Consider the following 20,088-nt stretch of genomic DNA (forward strand, 5'->3'; position numbering starts at 1 on the left):
CTACAAAAAAGTTTCAAAGTACACTATGGTGTCTATGTGAGCAGCAAAGTCTTTGTGTGATGGATTTGAGAAGACATCCTTGTGGAAAGAAAGGAGGAGAGAGATAGTCCTCAGAACAAAGGAGTTGCAGACCTTTATAATTCATCAAGTATCTGTGGAGGAAAAGACGGGTCTTTCTGAAAAATAGAAATGTAAAGAGATCATAATGAGGCTCATTGCTTTGCTGTCAGCACATTTCTGGAGATGAGTTGAAAATTAATAAAGAGCAATGCAACACAAACATACGTTTTAATGAGAATCAACACACTTATTTCAGTGTCTATGGTTTACCAGCTTGGCCCAATTACTGAACGTTTAGTTCTAATATAATAATAATGAATGAATCAATATTGCCTTTGTGTAATTTAGATATAGATGTACTGATTTTCATCCTTTTTTATTCAAATATCCTGCAGGTGATGCAACATTTTTAGCTAGGATTGTATATGACCTTTATGTAGGTTTATCTTATCTTAATTTGAATGAACATTTAAAATAGAGTAAGAATCTGTCAACCTGTCCGCCAACTCCCAGGCTAACATCACAATTATTTAAAAAGGACTAATAAAAACAAAACAATTTAGTCATTAATCAAGAGGAGTATATCATTATTTATATGCTCCTCTTGAAAAAGCGAAACTGTCCATCACAATATGACATTCAACCTAATACATGCTGCTTGCTGAACTGCCAGACAGGCCAAACAAATAAAATAAATGAAATAGACTTGGCAAATGGAAACGAACAAATAATGCCAGTTTCTTCCATCTGAATTAATCATACTTTAACCTTCCACAAATAAACCACTGTTCTTATGTTTAAAGTGAGAGGCAGGTTTTGTGCCAGGTTTTGTTCTTCTGAGGTCTCTCCTCTCTCTTCCTTTCAAAATGCAGTCTTAGTCATAAAGATAATAGAGCCTTTGCTGTGAGAATCTGGAATGAATGGTCTGAGAAGAAGATTAGGGTCACATACTTAGTTCCAGCTATTTATTTTTATTTTTTTAACTGTTGCTCATGGCCAAGTCAAATCACCATATGTGTGTGACTGTGCATGTTTTTCAATCCCTGCATGCAAACCTGCGGGTGAGATGCAGCCGATTGCTCAGGAAGTAAAGACAGCTGCAGTAAAGTAAAACCTCCCTAAACAATTACTGAAACGACAGCTGGTAGTTTGTAGACGTGTTTGATTGTTTAAGTTGAATGTGAAAAATTTAAATAAAGTTCAAAATAATATCTAATTTTGCTTTATCATGCTACTGGTTAAAGATACAGGTGGTTTTACAATTGTTTCCCTTAAAGGAGTCATATCATGCTTTTCATTCTAAAAAATATTAGACTTTAATGTCTCAGTAAGGTCTCTGTAAATTTTCATCCCATAAAACCCTTTAGATCGTCCACACTGCCCCTGTCAATGTGTGGTTTTCACTCTCCATCAGCAAACGCTGTGTTTTCTGGGCGTGTCTCCAGCGTAGCTGCTCACCACACCTCTGTGCGGAAGCGCATACCTTTTTTGTTGTTGTTTTTTTTTTAAATTGGCTCCATGGATACAAGCCACCGCACGGTTAGGATACAATAGGTGGCAGTAGTGCGACATTGAGAATGCAATCCACCGCAATCCTCCACAGAAGAAGAAGAACCACTACAGAACTGCACGACATTAGCCAGCTGATTCGTAGCGTTGTAGAACCATACGTCTACGATCCCGAATCTGACCCTGAAGCTGAAGAGGAGGCTGTTGAAGTCGCCACATTTCGGCTGATGCAAGATGTGTCTCATTGGTAATGTCGCATTTACTTCAATTTAATTGATTTATGTAATTTGCAAAGCGACTAGCGGTTGCTAATGCGTATGCTAAATGGCGTGTGCAGCTTCAATATTCACAACACGACTTACCTGGAAAACTCTCGTTAATAGATAACACTACTTTAGCTTACATTATACAAATAAATAAGTTTGAGAGCATAGCTGAAATAATATAAATACATTTTACATTTACACATTTCACTGATTTGTCTTACTTGTGCTGCTGCTCTGACAATTTTATTTAAAAAATGTGCATTAATATTTAGAGCAATCACTGCATGACCTACCTGGGAACAAAAAGCATTGGTTCAAATTATATATTGACCTAACGTATTTTTACTGCTTTTAAATATGTTTTTTGTCATTCATGATAAATTTGACAGTAATATGTCTCTGTATCTAAAGTTGTTACAGGTATCTAGTCTACAGAGGCTAGTGAGCTGGTGCTGAGGATTCCTGGGGTGAAGAATCTGAATTGCCATCTCTTCATGCTTGGGTTGTAGATGAAGGCAGTTTCCTGATGGATAAAAAACTCATAGTATGATTGATGTAGACCACCTGTAGAATAACTCCTTTACCGTTTGAGTAAAAATGTGTTTTTTGTGAGTGCAATACTCATTAAGAATTTTTTTAACTTTATTTATATATAATTTATGCGTTTTATTTATGGCCGCTTCAACTTTATAGCTTACCATATTAGAAAGAGAAAATCATGTAATTTCAATACTATGATTTCCTAAATAAAAGTGTTTTCCCTTCAGAAACAGAGTTCAGTGAAATACATAATAGTTAAAGCCAACTTTATTGTAAACCAAAAAAATACACCACTACTCCAAAGCTAGAACAAACTGTTACCTTCACACTCCAATGTGCAATGTATAGGTTACTGAGTTAATTAAGAAGTCTGGGGGTTTGAGGACGAAGGAGAAGCTTTTGCAGGGCCTTGCAGACGAAATGCATGAAAGTAGGGTAAACAGGGAGATGTGGTGATCCTTGTTCTCATCACTATTTGGAAGACTGAGCGGAAGCAGTCCTCTACCAGATGGAAGCTGTGGCTGTCCTCACCATCACCTCATCAAAACAAAAAGGTAGTGCAATCAGAATTGTAGATTAGTGAAATGTTCATTATTATGTAGGTCAAAACCTTCTCTAATGTAAGAACACACAATACCAGACAAAAAATGAAACCAAACAAGAGGACAGGCCTGTCTGTGCTAAAACAACAGATAAAACAGTTGTTACAATTCAAATATAAAATCTAAACAGTATATACCAATTAAAATCTTCTATTACCTATCTTACTGTTGGTACATACAAACTTACATACCTTCACTCCTGAGCTGGGCAGCAGATGTCTGTGTACCAACAGTCTGCAGTGATTTCTCTGTTTGACAGCCTCCTTGCATGTGGGCAACTGGGATTTGCCCTCCTACAGTATAGAAAAGACTGTTACATTTACTGTAAATTGTATTAGTCCTACAAATATAATGGCTATGGTACAAGCTATCGGTAACTGACCAGATAAGCAGCAGGTATTGTAGAGATGTGACTAATTAAGCAACTAAGCTTGAAACACAACACAGTAATCATTCCAACTAATCATGTTAGAATTTGATAGAACAATGACATAACCCCAAATCACAAGTTGATTTAGGCTGTGACACAGGACGGGGTAATAAACATAACCGCGTTCATCTGCAGGTTCTTTTTGTAGCGATCGACCAGCTGTAGCTCTAAAGTGCAAAGGCCTAAAGGCATGCTAACGGCTAACGCAACACACAAACAGGAGCGGCAGCACGTCAACAGGACAAAAGCTCGATCCACCGCTTCCTGCCTGTCGCCGATCGAAGGCCCATCGCTATTAGCTGTTCCCCACACAGGTGTGTGATTGCACCAACTCAGAGTAGCACATTTGAAAGGGACAAAGGCTCGGTTGACTCACTGTAGCCGTTAGCGACGCTAGCGATTAGCTTGTCTCACATGTGGGTAACTGCATTTTAAACAGACCCAACTAACATATTTAGATATCACAAGTATCAAGCACAAACTTACTACAGCGAGCTAGATCCACCGCTTCCTGTCTGTCTCCGCTTGAAGGGCGATAAAGATCAGCTGTTCCCCGCAGGTGTATGTGATTACAGAAAAAGGACAGACGCTAGACCCACCGCTCCCTGCCTGTAGCCGCTCGATGCCGATAGTCATTAGCTTTTCTCCACACAGGTGTGTGGCTGCAGGAGCCCACATGAGCACATTTGAAGGGGACAAAGGCTCGGTCGAATGGCTGTAGCCGTTAGCATAGCTAGCTAGTAACTTGACTCACACATAGGTTACTACATTTAAACGGACAAACTAACATTTTAAAACATTATAAATATCAAGCATGTACTTACTTCAGTGAGTGGATGACGGACTTAAGGAATAGGTCCTTTTTTTCCAACAGGAGCCGTGAAACAAATCCAGAATTTCTGAATACGTATGAATACGTATGCACATACGTATAAATGCTGAGGCAGTGTTTCTGGCACCGGTCCGTTAAAAATAAAAGTGACCCACAAATCCTCACTTGTTGATCCCTTGGTGAAGTGAAGAGACTTTGGTGTTGTTAGAACACCTAAGAACCGAACTATTTCTATGGGAGGACTTGAACGCTGCCGTGCTTGTCTGTTCACGGTGAGTGAGAGTGGGGAAATGGCGGAAGTCCAGTTTTGGTTCGGGATCATTGTGGGGGTGGTGGTTCAGGATTTGCAAGGAGAACTTTCAACCAGTGTGACGACAACTGGGACACGGCCTCAGAGTAGGTCGTGGCTGTTTTCATTGGATGAGAAAATTTACGTTTTCAAAATGTGAAAAAAGCAGGAAATGCATTTCTACCGTGCTCAGTGTGTGTATATGTGACCCATAGAGTCATAGGGACGCTCCAAAATGTCTAAAAAGTGGATTTTGCATGATATGGGCCCTTTAAGAATAAACCTTTAATTGAACCTATTAATTGCAGACACAAAATTGATAAATAAGCTTTACTATTGTCTTGCATTGAGAAATGTTCTTCCTGTAAAAGAAGGCCCATTCCTGTGATGAATATGCCTCTGTCTGTGTCAGTGTTTGGTAAAAAAAGTCCTCAGTTTGGGAACCTTGCTGACATGAAACATGACCATAGTTTTGTGAAATGGCAAAGAAGGATCAGTGAACAGCCTGTATAGAACCAAGCTTTCTTGTTCCTGACTTTATTAAGTCCATTTCATGGCTTGCTTTGGCTGCAGTAACTTCAGATTAGGGAAATCTGACAGTCTGCAAGCATCTTTAAAGAAAACCACTCAATGGTCTATATCAAATCCAAAAAATATGCTGAAAAGAGTAAATATTTACCTACCTCATGAAGGCAGTAAGGATGGTTGCTGGTTGCCATGGTATCAAAAACAAAAGCAGCCCATAGCTCGTAATTGTCTAAAGACAAAAATGCACGATACACAAATTGTGATCAACCAATGTTTATTTTTATGACATTTCACATTCACAGACATGCCAGTCTTCAGCCTGCCTCCTTTGCCTTTATCTCTCCCTCACTGAACACAGCTAGCCCCCCACTGCCCTTCTTAAACATTCATACCATGCCAGGACCCACCCACTGCCCCTCCAGTGCACACAGATGAGGCGACACACAGTTCTTCAGACTCAACGCAGGCCCCGTAAAATCAATTTTAGGGGACCATTTTCCACCATCACATGCTTTTGGATAAGTGAAAAATGCTAAATGACCAATCGCCCTTCTCCTCCATTTTCAGCCTACCTAGTGTAGGTGACCTTTGACATGCACATACAGTACTGTACTGAAGATAGGAGAGCCACACCAGGCTCCAGCCTTCCTTCTCAGCCAGCTTTCAGTCTATACCATGGCATTCATATGGATAACACACACAGGGGAAAAAGAGACACAAATGAAGTCTCTAGTAATGATCACTGATTAAAAAGTCAGACACTAGCAGGTAGAAGAGACCATTAGTATTGTTCCTTCAGGCACTTGGGACAGGCAGATCTACATCTATGCCACATTGTTAATATATAACAGTTATAAATTATTTAAACTGTGAATAACAAAAGCACACTTACAGTGACATAAAAGGCTTTTTGGTAAAAAGAAAAATCGGTTCTTATGTACGAAATTTGTATAATTGACTGCAACCCTAAGACTACTGGAGAAACCATGGATCATGTAATATATTTGTTTGCCACTAGGTATCAGCAAATGTCAACACTTCATTTCAGTGAAACTATTTCAAGCTATGTTGTTTTCAAGTGTTTTGTTTTAACAGCTTGTACTAGTTTTCTAATCATTTTTTATTTTATCAACGTTAGAATGAAAGACAGACAGTCACTGGGTCAGACCACAGGGATCAATAAGTACGGCCCAAACATGTGTTTGTCAGAATGGAGATTAAGTTTTGACTCTTTGACCAATGAATGGCCATCTATAGCTTCTATTAAAGAGATCCAGGTCACGTAACTCTTAATGCACACGGCGCATCCTGACAAGACTCCTGCACACATGCATGAAGATTAAATGAAAGTAAGAAGGTAAATACTCTACTAAAAGAGAAATGAAAATGTTTTTCTGACATTATAAGATGAATTGACATTACATTACACATTAAACATTAAACATTGCACCAGTCACTTTAATATCTTACTCACTTTGTTTGGTGCAGTCACCTTACCTCATTGTATACATAATGTTGATAACCTGTGGAGTTCTAAGTTCTAATTTCTAAATTCTTATAATTATTGTGTTATTATTATTATTATTATTATTATGCTTTATTCATTTCTTCTGTATATATGTCTATATGTCTTTGTGCTGTTGTACATAGTAAATTCCCCATTGCGGGACAATAAAGGTATTCTATTCTATTCTATTCTATTCTATTCTATTCTATTCTATTCTTTTATAAACTTGGTGGCACAGTTGGTAGAGCGTTGGCCTGGGGAGTGGGAGGTCCCAGGTTTAAAGACCACCAGCGCACCAAGTGTGTCTTGAGTAAGACACTTAGAGCACCAGCTCCCAGGCACCGCACCGATTAGATTTGTAATTTGTCTTTTGCATAGTTGTCTTGAAGTTAAAATACAAAATAAACAATTTCACTTGTGTTTTGTGATATGAGTGAAAAGTGTAATACTTTAGGAATTAAATATATTCATAACATAATAATATAATATATATAATTAAATATTTGTGATGGTTAAGCTTTAAGTAAGGGGCTGGGGAAAGCATTACTGTATGTCAATGGTGAGACTGCATTGATTTGTGTGTGTGTGTGTCCATGTGTGTGTGTGTGTGTGTGTGTGTGTTTCCGTACCATTATTCTAAAAAGGGCAACAAATAAAAAACTAACGGTTGTCTTGTTTGTATAGAATGTCTTTCAGACTGAGTGACACTAAACTGTCAGAACCAAACTGTGATTCTCTGCCCTCAGTTCAGTTGTCAGCTCTCAGTCCTCTGGTCTAAAGACGGGTCATCAACCTGCAGCTCTGGTCAGCTTTTTGGTCTCTCTGCTGCAACTCCTTGTGACTTTGAAAAGTATTTAATTTAAACTACACAGCTGTAGACTACAATAAGAAGTTAACATCTTAAATAGAAGCGGCTGTTCAAATAGACCATAGCACCATGGAGCCACATGTGCACATGGGTTTAGTCGGTTTGAAAAAAAAGAAACCAATTTGAAACTGAAAGCTGAAATACAGTGGTTGTGTTGAAACAACATGACTATATTATGAAAAAATGTATGAGAAGAAACGTGGGTGACATCAATTAAGGCTCTAACATCTTGCAAACATGGACTGGGAGGTCAATGTAGAGACATTCCAGATGCAGAGATCCAATCAATGAGTAGATTGGAGGTGTCCCCGACACCTGGGAAGCCCAGAAACAACAGCCCACCGCTTCGACCTCTTTCCGACAAGAAATCCTTCTGCAACAAGAACTCAAATCAGGTGGTTTCACTCGCTGATCCCTCTCTCATTTTCGATTGTATCTCATCATATATAATAAGTTCACTGTAAATGAACTGTAAAGCGGCATCTGTTGTAATTCTCCATCCTGAAACAATGTCATGTCTGACTGCATAAGAAGCCTCATAACTCTGTTTGATACCTCTGGCAGAGTTTTTCCAGACTCAGGAGTGATCCAGACGCTGGGCAGAGCCGTCTCCTTGGGGCCGAGTCCATGGAGCATCCTGCAGGTTCACGTCCGCCAAGTTCTGCAAAGAGTGAAAACGAGCCTTCCTCTGCTGGATCTGTAAAACAAGGGAAAAACAAGCTATGAGGTGGATACACATCAGTCCTGGTGAAGCCAAAATAACTCTCAGTACAGGTTGAAAATCATTGAATGGAGGGCCCACAGGATATGCACACACAATAAACAGCTGTTTATTAGAAGATGTGGGTTGATTTCAAGGGAAGCGGCGAGCAAACCTAAAGGTAACCCCCCTACAAAACAAAAGAGACTGTCTTACTATAAAAACTATAAAATAATCACAGCTTTGTTTTCCTCCATGTCACTTCTCGGACCCCGTAGTTTTTTAGCAGGCGTAAGTGTCTTTTTCTATTTTCCGCGGACGCCTGAACGCAGCACATGCCTGTTGTGAAACTGTGGGCAAAAATGATGCACTCACGGACTCGCTGTGGATTTCGCTTTCACTTCCTACAATAGTTACATCCAGCGGGCCGTGTTCTTTTAACGGAACCGTGGGTGTTTAGAAAGTCTCACCGTGGGCAGCAACGACAGTTACCCGTGGTTTGTTCCCAGTGAACCTCCGTCTGACTGCGTGCGGTTCGTTTACTCTTTACTTGTTTACGCTGTTCATTTACCGCTTCTGTTCTGTGCGGCGCGCGCTTCGACACAGCTGTTATTTCAACGTTGGTTACTGTTACAGGAGCCGTCAAACAGCTGGCGCCAATTTATTTTGAAAGTCACTATTATAGTTTTAATGGCTTGCGGTAACTTGTATAAGTACTATTTTAAGGAGTGAAAATCAAATGAATGTAGCAAACGTAAAGAAATGTAGTGAAGTATTTGAAATGGGCAATGGGAATTAAAGCAACTCAGCCATTGTTTAAGTACAGTAGATTAAGTTAATTCGCTGTTTATTTCACACTAGTCAAGAATCTATTCTTTGCATGATGAAACGTTTTATTGATTGAAGTCTGGTTTTAAATAACTCACGTTGCAGCGTCTTTCCTGTCCTGTGTGAAATCCCTCAGATGTGACTGATGAGCATTAACCATGAGTCCGATAGAAGAAGCCAAGGTTTCGTGCCTCAGCCTCCTCACGTGCCACAGAGAGCTGCTGGTCAGCAGGCTGAGGAGCATCCAGTGCGTCCTGGACAACCTGCAGGCGTCTCACTTCTTCTGTGAAGAAGATGTTGAGATTGTGCAGCGAAATATGACCAAGGCCGATCAGGTGGGAAACCCTCTTGATAAGCGTCATGTAACGTAGGTATTTTATTGTGAAACCTTCAGTCTTTTCTTTCAGTAAATTATCTACAGTAACACATGCATCTTAATTAATAAATTAATTATTAATTAATTAGTAATTTCCGTCAATATTTTCTAGGTGCGAAAAATCTTGGAGTTAGTTCAATGCAAGGGGGAGGAGGCCTGTGAATACTTGATCTTCATTCTGTATAAAGTACGCGACGCATACGTGGACCTCCAGCCATGGCTGAAAGAGATTAACTACGAGCCAAGTGAAGACATCACTGTGATGAAAGTGGTCAACACAGATCCTAGTAAGCATTAACCTCACTAATACTTGACACCAGGTATTCTCAAAGAATGATAAATAAGTCAAATTGATAATTTTTCATCAAAAACTGGACGTTTGCATTTTGCTTTGACAAATGTTGAACTGATTTTGCCACTTTATCGTGAGGCAATTTATAATAGATTATTTCCTTACATACACTGAACCTCTGGCGGCCTCTATTATACCAAACCTTAATCATTTAATATCTGTTGTTGCAGACACCAACATCTAAATTTGCTTACAATCAAACTGTATGAGTCACTACAACCACAACAGTACCTATTTATGTAGAAATCAGTATAAATACAGCATACTGTATAGAGTAAATAAAGCCCTTGCATGAATTAATTATTGTAAATCATGGGGGAAGCAAGTGAATTGTCAGCTGAAATGCATGTTAAAATATACCAGAAACAGCTTTTACAATATACAGCTTTTAAATATATGACTGTACCTGGATTATTCTAAAACCAGTAATTATGTCTTTGTCACCCATTAAAATACACTTAATTATTCTTTTCTTCCAAGTTAGCAGATACTGTGAAAAGATGAGGCATGAGATGAGCCGGGACACCTGCTTCATTATGTCGTATGGTCGGGAAGAGGAGACCCGTCTGGAACACCTCTACACTGACACTCTGATGGAGCTGTTGAACGAGGGAAATGAAAGCCTGGGCTTCGTGGAGAGTCTGGACCAGCTCCTCGGAGACCACGCTGTCTTCAATCCTCAGGGTGAAACCATCTTCGTGATGGGGGACGCTGGCGTGGGGAAGTCCATCCTCCTGCAGAAGCTCCAGAACCTTTGGTCTAAGAAGGAGCTGCAGACTGACGCCGTCTTCTTCTTTAGGTTTCGCTGTCGGATGTTCAGCGCGTTCAGCAGGAATGCAGAGCAGATTTCCCTCAAAGAACTTTTGTTCAAACACAACTGTTACCCAGATCATGATCCAGATAATGAGGTGTTTGACTACATCCTGCGTTTCCCTGAGAAGGTTATTTTTACATTCGACGGCTATGATGAGATTCAGAAGGATCTGAGCCCGATCAGTGACAACGAGGTGGTGTCTCCAGAGGACAAAGCGCACCCCCTCCAGCTGCTCGTCAGCCTGCTCTGCGGAAAACTACTCAAGGGCTCCCAGAAGGTGCTGACCGCTCGGACGGGGGTCGAGCTCCAGAGCAAGGTGATCAAGAAGAAGGTGGCCCTGCGGGGGTTCTCCCCTCAGCACCTGAACAGCTACATCAGCCTGCATTTTAAGGAGCAGGAGCACAGGGAGCTGGTGTCCGTCCAGCTAAATGCCAGCCCTCACCTCTGCGGCCTGTGCTCCACCCCGCTCTTCTGCTGGATCATCTTCAAGAGCTTCAGGCACCTGCACCGCATGCACGACAGTTTCCATCTGCCCGACACCTGCGTGACGCTCACCGGCATCTTCCTGCTGCTGTCGGAGGTGTTCCTCAGCCGATCGGCCCCGCCCGCGCCGTCCCTGCTGAAGACGAGGGCCCGTTGTACCTCGGAGACCTTCAAAGGCGGGCTCAGGGCCCTCGCTGCGTTCGCCAGGCTGGCGCTTCAGGGTTTGGAGAGAGGCAGCTTCATGTGCGGCCAGGAGGAGCTGACTGCATGCGGGGTTGCAGAGGACGACGTGCCCATGGGCTTCCTGCGACCTGTGAGTGAGCAGGACGGTACAACTCCCAACTATGAGTTCCTCCATGTAACCCTCCAGTGTTTCTTGGCAGCGTTCGCTCTGGTGTTGGATGGTCAGTCTGCTCCAAACACCATTCTCAAGTTCTTCACAGAGTGCAGCAGGAAGAACGAGCAGACTTGTTGGCCTCTGGAGTTCTGTATATGCAAGTCCTCAAAAGCCAGCGAAAGCAACCCGTTCGCCACCAACGAGCACCTTCAGTTCGTCAATCTGTTCGTGTGCGGTCTACTGTCCAAGGCGCACAGCAGCCTGATGGGGCACCTGGCCCCGCCCCCCCTGCTGAGGAACAAACGAGCCTTGCTAAAGTCCTACCTGTCCACCAGTGTCAGGTGCCACCTCAGAGGTTTGCCTCACTACAGCGGCAACGAAGGCAAAAAGGTCCACGTCCTGCCCAACTTCCTGTGGATACTGAGGTGCGTCTTTGAGACGGGCAGCACGGACATCGCTCGGATGACGGCGAAGGGCATCACGGCGGGCTCCATCAAGCTGGGCTACTGTAACGTGTACTCCGGGGACTGCACCGCCCTCAACTTCGTGTTGCAGCACCGCCAGAAGCTTTTGGGCCTCGACATGGACAACAACAACATCAGTGACTATGGGGTGAAGCAGCTGAAGCCGTCATTTTGTAAAATGACAGTAGTAAGGTAAGAAGTACAGTATATTAAGGATTTAGACCGTATACTGTATATACATGTGTATAGAACACCTCTTGCTTGTATTCAGACTGTGCGTCAACCACCTGTCAGACAGCAGTGTGGAGGTCCTCGCAGAGGAGCTGTGCAAACACAAAGTTGTGGAGGTTCTTGGGTAAGTGAATACATCACCTGTTCTAGATAGCTGTAAAAAACCAGATACTCTGCATTCCGCTCGTTCTGAGGTTTAGGCTTTAACTGCCGGAGCTCTGGCGACGGACATGTTGGAACGCTGCAACATTAAATCACCTGCTTGTTTTAATTTAGGGGTGGAAGCATGGAAGACAATGTGTCACGACACTGTGAGGCTTAGTAGTCCACTCAGAGTGCGTCTGTATGTACAGTTAGGTGGTTTAGTCCAGTGCAAGTTTATCTCTGGGTCAGACTGCTCCATAGTATGACAAGAGACCATACAGAGAAAAAAACATGTCCTTTTTATTCTAAATGACTTGGGTTTTCTAATGTTTGGGATTTTTGACTAATTTCTTCTGTAATTTGCTGATTCATAAAAGCATGAAAGGTCAAGTGGCCCCAAACCAAACCACTACTGACGTAATTACTAGAGTAGTAAACATTTGTGATTGACTGTTGAGTAAACAGCTGTAAGTGAGGCACAGTTAGGTGCGTAGAGAAACAAGTGAAGGAGCAGTCAACTGTTCAATTCAATTCAATTCAATTCAATTTTATTTATATAGCGCCAAATCACAACAAAGTTATTTCAAGGCACTTTACAAAGTAAGGTTTAAAACCTCACACAACTAAACCCAACAAATCCCACATACAGCAAGCATTTAATTTGACAGCAACAGTGGAGAGGAAAAACTCCCTCTCTAACGAGGAAGAAACCTCCAGCAGAACCAGACTGGATGTGGGCGGCCATCTGCCTCGACCGGTTGGGGTGAGAGGATAGAGAGATAGAAAAGCACAGCAACAGCAACAAGCAACAACAAGCAACAACAGAGCACAGGCAGGATGGTAGGACCAGGGACTGGATGCAGGCAGGATGGTTGGATCCGCAGCTGCCCATCACAGACACCAAACTTTGAGTCCAATGATACCTGTGGGTGAGGACAGAGAGGGAGAAAGAGTGGGGGTGGGAGAGAAGAGAGGAGAGAAGCACAACTACTGGACAGAAAGAGACAAGGTTAGTTAAACATGGGACAATGATGGGAGGTTATGGGACAGAGGAGGTAGAAGGAAACAGAGGAGCTCAGTGTATAAATTAAGTCCCCCAGCAGTCTATGTCTATTGCAGCTTAACTAAGAGATGGTTCCTGTGACTAACAATAATTGCCAGTGACCTGAACCATCTCTAACTATAAGCTTTATCAAAAAGGAAGGTTTTAAGCCTAATCTTAAAGGTGGAGAGTGTGTCAGCTTCTCGAACCTGAAGAGGGAGCTGGTTCCAGAGGAGAGGAGCTTGGTAGCTAAAAGCTCTGCCCCCTGTTCTACATTTAAACACTCTAGGAACCGCAAGTAGCCCAGCGCTCTGAGAACGAAGTGTTCTGCTGGGAGCATAAGGAACTATAAGGTCTTTAAGATAAGAAGGAGCTTTATCATTGAGTACTTTGTATGTGAGTAGGAGAATTTTAAATTCTATCCTACATTTTACAGGCAGCCAGTGCAGAGAAGCTAATGTAGGAGAAATGTGATCTCTCTTTCTAAGTCCTGTCAGAACTCTGGCTGCAGCATTTTGAATGAGCTGTAGGTTTTTTAAGGAGCTGTTAGGACATCCTATGAGTAAGGAGTTACAGTAGTCCAGCCTAGAGGTAACAAATGCATGGATCAGTTTCTCTGCATCGCTCTGAGAGAGGATGCTTCTGATTTTAACTATATTTCTAAGGTGGAAGTAGGCGGTTCTGGAGATTTGTTTAATGTATGATGTAAAAGAGAGATCCTGGTCAAACATGACACCAAGGTTCCTCACAGTAGAATCTGAAGCTAATGTTATGCCATCCAGGGTGGCTATCTGACTCAATAGTGTCTCTCTCAGATTTTTAGGCCCAACAATAAGAATCTCGGTTTTATCTGAGTTTAGTTGAAGGAAGTTTTGGGACATCCAGGATTTGATGTCTTTTAAACAACCCTGAATTTTGACTAGTTGATCTGTTTCATTTGGTTCCAAGGACATGTATAGCTGAGTATCATCTGCGTAAAAATGAAAATTAATAGAATGCTTTCTAATAATCTCACCTAGAGGAGACATGTATAAGCTAAACAGAATTGGACCCAGCACAGAACCCTGTGGAACTCCATAGCTAATCCTTGTGCGTGTGGAGAATTTATCATTAACATGAACAAACTGGAATCTGTTCAACAAATAGGATTTAAACCATCCCAATGCTGTTCCATTAATCCCGATTCTATGTTCTAGTGTCTGTAATAGAATGTGATGATCAATTGTATCAAATGCAGCACTAAGATCTAACAGGACAAGGACAGAAACTAGACCATTGTCCGAAGCTAATAGAAGATCATTAGTGACTCTAACCAGAGCTGTTTCTGTGCTATGATGTTTTCTAAATCCTGACTGAAAATCTTCATACAGGTTATTCCCACTAAGGTGGTCAGATAATTGTTTAGCCACGATTTTTTCCAGAATCTTGGAAATAAAGGGTAAATTTGAAATGGGCCTATAGTTGGCTAGTTGTCCAGGGTCAAGGGTTGGTTTTTTCAATAGAGGTTTGACCACAGCCACCTTAAAAGCCTGTGGTACATAGCCTAGTTGTAAAGATTGGTTGATTTGATTTAATATGGATGAGCTGATTAAAGGTAGAACTTCTTTGAGTAATCTGGTTGGGATTGGATCTAAAAGACAAGTGGACGACTTGGAAGAGTTGATTATTGAGGTTAACTCCATATGAGTTATGGGGGAGAAGCTGTCTAGGTAAGACAGAGGATTTAATAAATTTAAAGTTAATGGATCTAGACAGTGCTTTCTGTCATTTGGAAGAAGTCGCTGCTGAATGTTTTTTCTAATGATAATAATTTTATTAGTAAAGTAGTTCATAAAGTCATTGCTGCTGAGATTTAAGGGGATAGTAGACTCAATACAGCTATGACTCTTTGTCAGCCTGGCTACAGTGCTGAAAAGAAACCTGGGGTTGTTTTTGTTTTCCTCAATTAGGGAGGAATAATATGTTTTTCTAGCAGCACAAAGTGCTTTTTTATATTTCATTAGACTGTCCTTCCATGCAATGCAGTTTACATTTATTTTGTTGGAACGCCACTGTCTTTCTAGTTGTCTAGTCCTTTGCTTTAGACTGCGGATGTCTGAGTTATACCACGGAGCTAACCTCCTCTGATTCACTGTCTTCTTCTTCAGAGGAGCCACTGTGTCTAACATTGTATGTAGAGAAGCTGCAGCATCATCTACAAGACAGTCAACCTGTTCATAAGGATTAAGGTGACTGTTCTCTGTGTATCTGCAAGACATTGAGGCAAAAGATGATGGAATCATCTGCTTGAATCTGGCAACAGCATTGTCAGATAAACATCTGCTATAGTAACATTTCTTTCCAGCTGTTATAGGGTCAGTTGTGCTAAATTCAAAAGTTAATAAGAAATGGTCAGATAACAGAGGGTTTTGGGGAAGAACTATTAAATTATCAATTTCAACTCCATATGTCAGGACAAGATCTAGAGTGTGGTTAAAACGATGAGTGGGTTGATTTACCTGCTGTGTAAAACCAATAGTGTCTATTAAGGAGTTAAAAGCAGTGCTGAGACAGTTGCTGTCAACATCTACATGAATGTTAAAGTCTCCCACTACAATGACTTTATCTGTGCTAAGAACTAAGTCAGATAAGAATTCAGAGAATTCAGTTAAGAACTCTGAATATGGAGCAGGAGGACGGTAAACAATACAAAACACAACTGGTTTCTGAGTTTTAGAGTCTGGGTGAGAAAGGCTCAGAGTGAGGCTCTCAAATGAGTTATAACTATGTTTAGGTTTAGGAGTAATTAATAAATCTGATTTATAAACTGCTGCTACTCCTCCACCTCTACCTGTACTTCTTGGAACATGATAGTTGATGTGACTCATTGGAGTCGACTCATTTAAAGTAACATATTCATCCTGCTGCAGCCAGGTTTCAGTGAGACAGAACAGATCTATGTGATGGTCACTTATCAAGTCATTTATTAAAAAGGATTTAGATGAGAGAGATCTGATATTTAATAAACCACACTTTATTAGCTTACTATTACTTTGTTCCGTAAGAGGAACTGTTTTGATGTTTATTAAATTCTGGTAAGTCACTCCTCTTTGATTTGTTTGTGACTTGTATAGTTTAGGTGGTCGAGAAGCAGACACAGTCTCTATGCGATAACTAAGACTAAGAGTGGGTCGCGGCTGTAAAGAACATGCAGAGAGGCGTGTAAGACTGCGACTCTGCGTCCTGGGCTCCACTCTGAGTTGTCACGGAGTGGGGGGACTAAGCAACATGGCCATGTTACTAGAGAGCAGAGAGGCTCCGTTCAACGTGGGATGGACGCCGTCTCTTCTAATCAGCCCAGGTTTTCCCCAAAAAAAAAAAAAAAAAAAAAAAGTGCTCCAATTAGCCACAAAGCCCACATCGTTTGCAGGACACCACCTAGACAACCAGCGGTGGAGCGATGACAGCCGGCTATACATGTCATCGCTGGTCACATTGGGGAGGGGTCCAGAGTCTGTGACTCCACACAAATGCTGTCATAGCTGATCTACACCATTACTGGCACGTACAGCGCAGGACCAACACAGGAATTAGTCACCATGTTGGGTTAAACATCAAACACTCCCATCTGTAACATTTTTATGATGAGTGTAGTATGAAACAGAAACTAAAGTGAAAATAGAAGGTATAACTGAAATGAATATTAAATGACTAAAACTGAAACTGAATTGAGTCGTGTTTTCAAAGAAACTACAACTACAGAGAAACGCCAGAAAAGTTTTAGACTACAGGACAAAAACACAACAAGATGTAAGAATAGGTGCTGGGGTGAAGTCATGAATGATGGAGAGCTGAATGAAGGGAATGAAGGGAAGCTGCTGGTCCTTCAGTAAGTGATGCTGGGCCACTGAGTCCATCATGTAGGAAGCAGGATAATGCTTGGGCCCACTGTATGTTAAAATGCACAGAGTGAAACTAATTCTTTGACTTGATTTTTGTTCTTAGACTTTACAACAATCACATCACAGATGTTGGAGCCAAGCTAGTAGCTCAGATTATCGAGGAATGCCCAAAGCTGCGTGTTGTCAAGTAGGTTTCTTTGCTGTTGTGATAATGATCGGAGGAAATGTCAAAAGAATGTGTTGCTGTAATAATGGTCATTGCTCTGTTCTTAGGATTGGTAAAAACAAGCTGACTGGTGTCGGAGGGAAGTATTTGGCCAGTGCCATTCGGAAGAGCACCTCCATATTTGATGTAGGGTAAGGTTTGCCAGGATTGTTTCAGCAGATCACATGACAAGCAGCCAGTCACATGACTCCTTGGTTATTTTAGATCAGTGCACACAAGCTGTAAAGCGGTTCAAGGATTGGAAACATTTGTTTAATTTCATGCTAAAACATAGCAATGTCCCAGATTGTGGCTGGTTGATAATGGAGTTGCACCAGGTCTGGCGTCAAAGCAGAGGGCGGCGCTGCTCACATGAAGGTTTGGATGTGTTTGTGCTCAGAATGTGGGGGAACAGCATCGGCGATGAAGGTGCAGAAGCCTTCGGAGCAGCGTTGAGGCATCATCCGAGTCTCACCAACCTCAGGTGAGAAACAATCAGCAGAAGAAACAGCTGATCTGAACTCGTTGAAGCTGATTGATTTCTGTGTCCTAGTCTCTCAGCAAATGGCATCACATCAGAAGGCGGCAGGCGTCTGGCAGAAGCACTGAAGGAGAACAGCGTCCTCAGGATATTCTGGTGGGAGAAGTTGCAAAATGTGACCTTTTATGATTTTTGCTGCCTTATTTGCCGCAGGCTCTGCATATACACGTACACGTATATGTGCTGTTGCAGGTTGGTGGAAAATGAAATGACCGACGATGCAGCTCCACACTTGGCCGAGTTCATCCAAGCAAACACAGGCTTAACCCACTTCTGGTAAAGACGATGCTCTGAGTTGACGTAACGCCGCCGTGGAGCAGACAGTGATGTCAGACGCTCGTCTGCTTGTCTGCAGGTTAATCAACAACCACTTCACTGTGCATGGGATGAAACAGCTGGCAGAGGCCCTCGCCCACAACACAAACCTCAAGGAGATATGGTGAGATACTGTCTTTTATTCAGCCCCAATCACTGCTCTATAGTCCTCCAGCTGTGCAAACAGAATATTTTCATCTATCAACTTGAGCTGCTGATCCAATTTAAGGGAATTATTGGAGGTCTCACAATTCAACAACTCTACAGTCAGTACAGCAGGAAAATCACAAGCTCAGTATCTGGGTCATGACACTAGAATAACATAACAAGCAGGTGAGGTGGGCCAGCATCTGCACACTGCAAGCACGGCTCAGAGACGCTGACAGTGGAGCCATGTTTGAGTTGTGGCTCCACAGGAGAGAAACTCTAGGAACTGGGTCAGTTCCTGGTTTATTCAACTTCATAAAATGATTTCTTCTGTTCCTGTGTGTGAAACCCTAAATGTGAAAGATGACTTTGATCATGTTCCTACAGTGTGAAGGGAAACCAAGTGTCCGAAGAGGAAGAGGAACAGTTTGTGGCGGAGAACCGGCTGCGGTTCCACTGAGTGGGCGCTACCATCCAAGCTGTGTGTGTGTGTGTGTGTGTGTGTGTGTGTGTGTGTGTGTGTGTGTGTGTGTGTGTGTGTCTGTGTGTGTCTGTGTGTGTGTGTGTGTCTGTGTGTCTGTGTGTGTGTCTGTGTCTGTGTGTGTGTGTGTGTGTGTGTGTGTCTGTGTGTGTGTCTGTGTGTGTGTGTGTGTGTGTGTGTGTGTCTGTGTGTGTGTCTGTGTCTGTGTGTGTGTGTGTGTGTGTGTGTGTGTGTGTGTGTGTGTGTGTGTGTGTGTGTGTGTGTGTTCTCCTCTGTCATGGCTGACACAACATCTACTGATCATGTTCATCGCTAACATGGACCTGATGAACTCAGTTATTTGCTTCTTTGTCCTTGTTTCTGTTTCATTTTTTAAAATGAGAATGTTGAAAAATTCAGTCAGTTCACTGCATTAGTGTTACAAATTGAGGAAGCACAAGACGTGAACTTCCTTCTCCATGAAAATGTTGCACACTGTAAATTTCAGAACATCATGTTTTTTATGAATGTATACATTGTACAAGTAACATTATTGTATTTATTAAGGAGCATGTTTTACACAGACTTGGTCGAATGCTACATGTCTTGTCTGGATGACGTCTATCTCTGTACATGTCCTCAATGTGTCAGCTAAAAACAAAGAATGGATGGGGAAGCTATAAAGATTCAGGCAAAACAGAAGAGGCAATCAAACACAACTAGATGAAGCATTTCCTGAAGACAATGCACTGAATGCTGTAATGCTGATTGTTCCCCTCACAAATAGCTGGAATATGTTAAAACATTTAAAACAGAGCTGGAAGCAGCTGGAAAGCAGCTGAAGTTTAAGAGCTTAAGTAGTTGAATTTCATATTGAAAAACGTTAAAAACAGGAAGTGTGTAAAGCTTTGCTGAAACACAGCAAAACAGATACAGAAAACACAGCTACTGTACTGTTAAGTACAGTACCTGTCCAGCTCTGCAGGAACGCCGAGGTTCCCATTATATACTACATGTAGTTCACCCATTTAACATCTAGGCATGGTCACAGTTGCATGTGTGACTCACTGGGTACAACCTGAAGGTCATTACACCCTGAGGTTGACCTTTGATTAGGTGACATGTGAGTAGCCTCAACTGTACAGTAGCTAATGTTACTTCATGCTACTTCTGGTTTACATGGCAGACATCCTGCAGATTTCACAGTGTTCACAGTGTGGTTGTTATGTTACCAATGTCAGTCAGTTGTAACAAGCAACCTGGTGAATTCCTAACACCAAGTTGCTGGCCGGGCTAAAATCCTGGTTTCTTTGGTGACGGTGTTTTGTACTGTACCG

General features: G+C 41.9%; 1 protein-coding gene and 2 long non-coding RNA genes across 4 annotated transcripts; 1 reads left to right on the forward strand and 2 right to left on the reverse strand.

Annotated features, from left to right (window-relative positions):
- Positions 1–2,624: 2,624 nt before the first annotated feature.
- LOC129603227 (uncharacterized) lies at positions 2,625–4,371 on the reverse strand. Its single transcript, XR_008692946.1, has 3 exons — positions 4,232–4,371; positions 3,169–3,270; positions 2,625–2,912 (listed from the first exon to the last, which is right to left on the reverse strand). It is a non-coding gene; the product is annotated as an uncharacterized LOC129603227 (long non-coding RNA).
- Positions 4,372–5,327: 956 nt separating this feature from the next.
- Positions 5,328–8,941, reverse strand: LOC114843086 (uncharacterized). The gene is made up of 3 exons (XR_003783537.3): positions 8,602–8,941; positions 7,987–8,128; positions 5,328–7,804 (listed from the first exon to the last, which is right to left on the reverse strand). It is a non-coding gene; the product is annotated as an uncharacterized LOC114843086 (long non-coding RNA).
- nod1 (nucleotide-binding oligomerization domain containing 1) lies at positions 8,457–19,336 on the forward strand. 2 transcript variants are annotated; one of them, XM_029129308.3, is made up of 12 exons: positions 8,457–8,664; positions 9,096–9,294; positions 9,448–9,622; positions 10,168–11,977; positions 12,057–12,140; positions 17,187–17,270; positions 17,357–17,440; positions 17,689–17,772; positions 17,842–17,925; positions 18,022–18,105; positions 18,185–18,268; positions 18,679–19,336. In XM_029129308.3, the coding sequence occupies exons 2-12, from the start codon at positions 9,118–9,120 to the stop codon at positions 18,749–18,751; spliced, it is 2,823 nt and encodes a 940-aa protein (XP_028985141.1). In that variant the 5' UTR covers positions 8,457–8,664; positions 9,096–9,117; the 3' UTR covers positions 18,752–19,336. The 2 variants fall into 2 exon arrangements, with proteins under 2 accessions (XP_028985141.1, XP_055359163.1); XM_055503188.1 differs by lacking the exons at positions 8,457–8,664; positions 9,096–9,294 and having other exon boundaries at positions 9,482–9,622; positions 10,172–11,977.
- Positions 19,337–20,088: the final 752 nt, after the last annotated feature.

This window comes from Betta splendens, chromosome 16 (assembly GCF_900634795.4).
Source record: "Betta splendens chromosome 16, fBetSpl5.4, whole genome shotgun sequence".
NCBI classification, from domain to species: Eukaryota; Metazoa; Chordata; class Actinopteri; order Anabantiformes; family Osphronemidae; genus Betta; species Betta splendens.

Excerpts from the sequence above, each read along its gene's own strand:
- nod1 (XM_029129308.3), top strand. The coding sequence starts at position 9,118 with ATGAGTCCGATAGAAGAAGCCAAGGTTTCGTGCCTCAGCCTCCTCACG. Across the intron at positions 12,141-17,186 it reads AAAGTTGTGGAGGTTCTTGG|ACTTTACAACAATCACATCA; the intron begins GTAAGTGAATAC and ends TTTTGTTCTTAG. Across the intron at positions 17,926-18,021 it reads AGCGTCCTCAGGATATTCTG|GTTGGTGGAAAATGAAATGA; the intron begins GTGGGAGAAGTT and ends GTGCTGTTGCAG.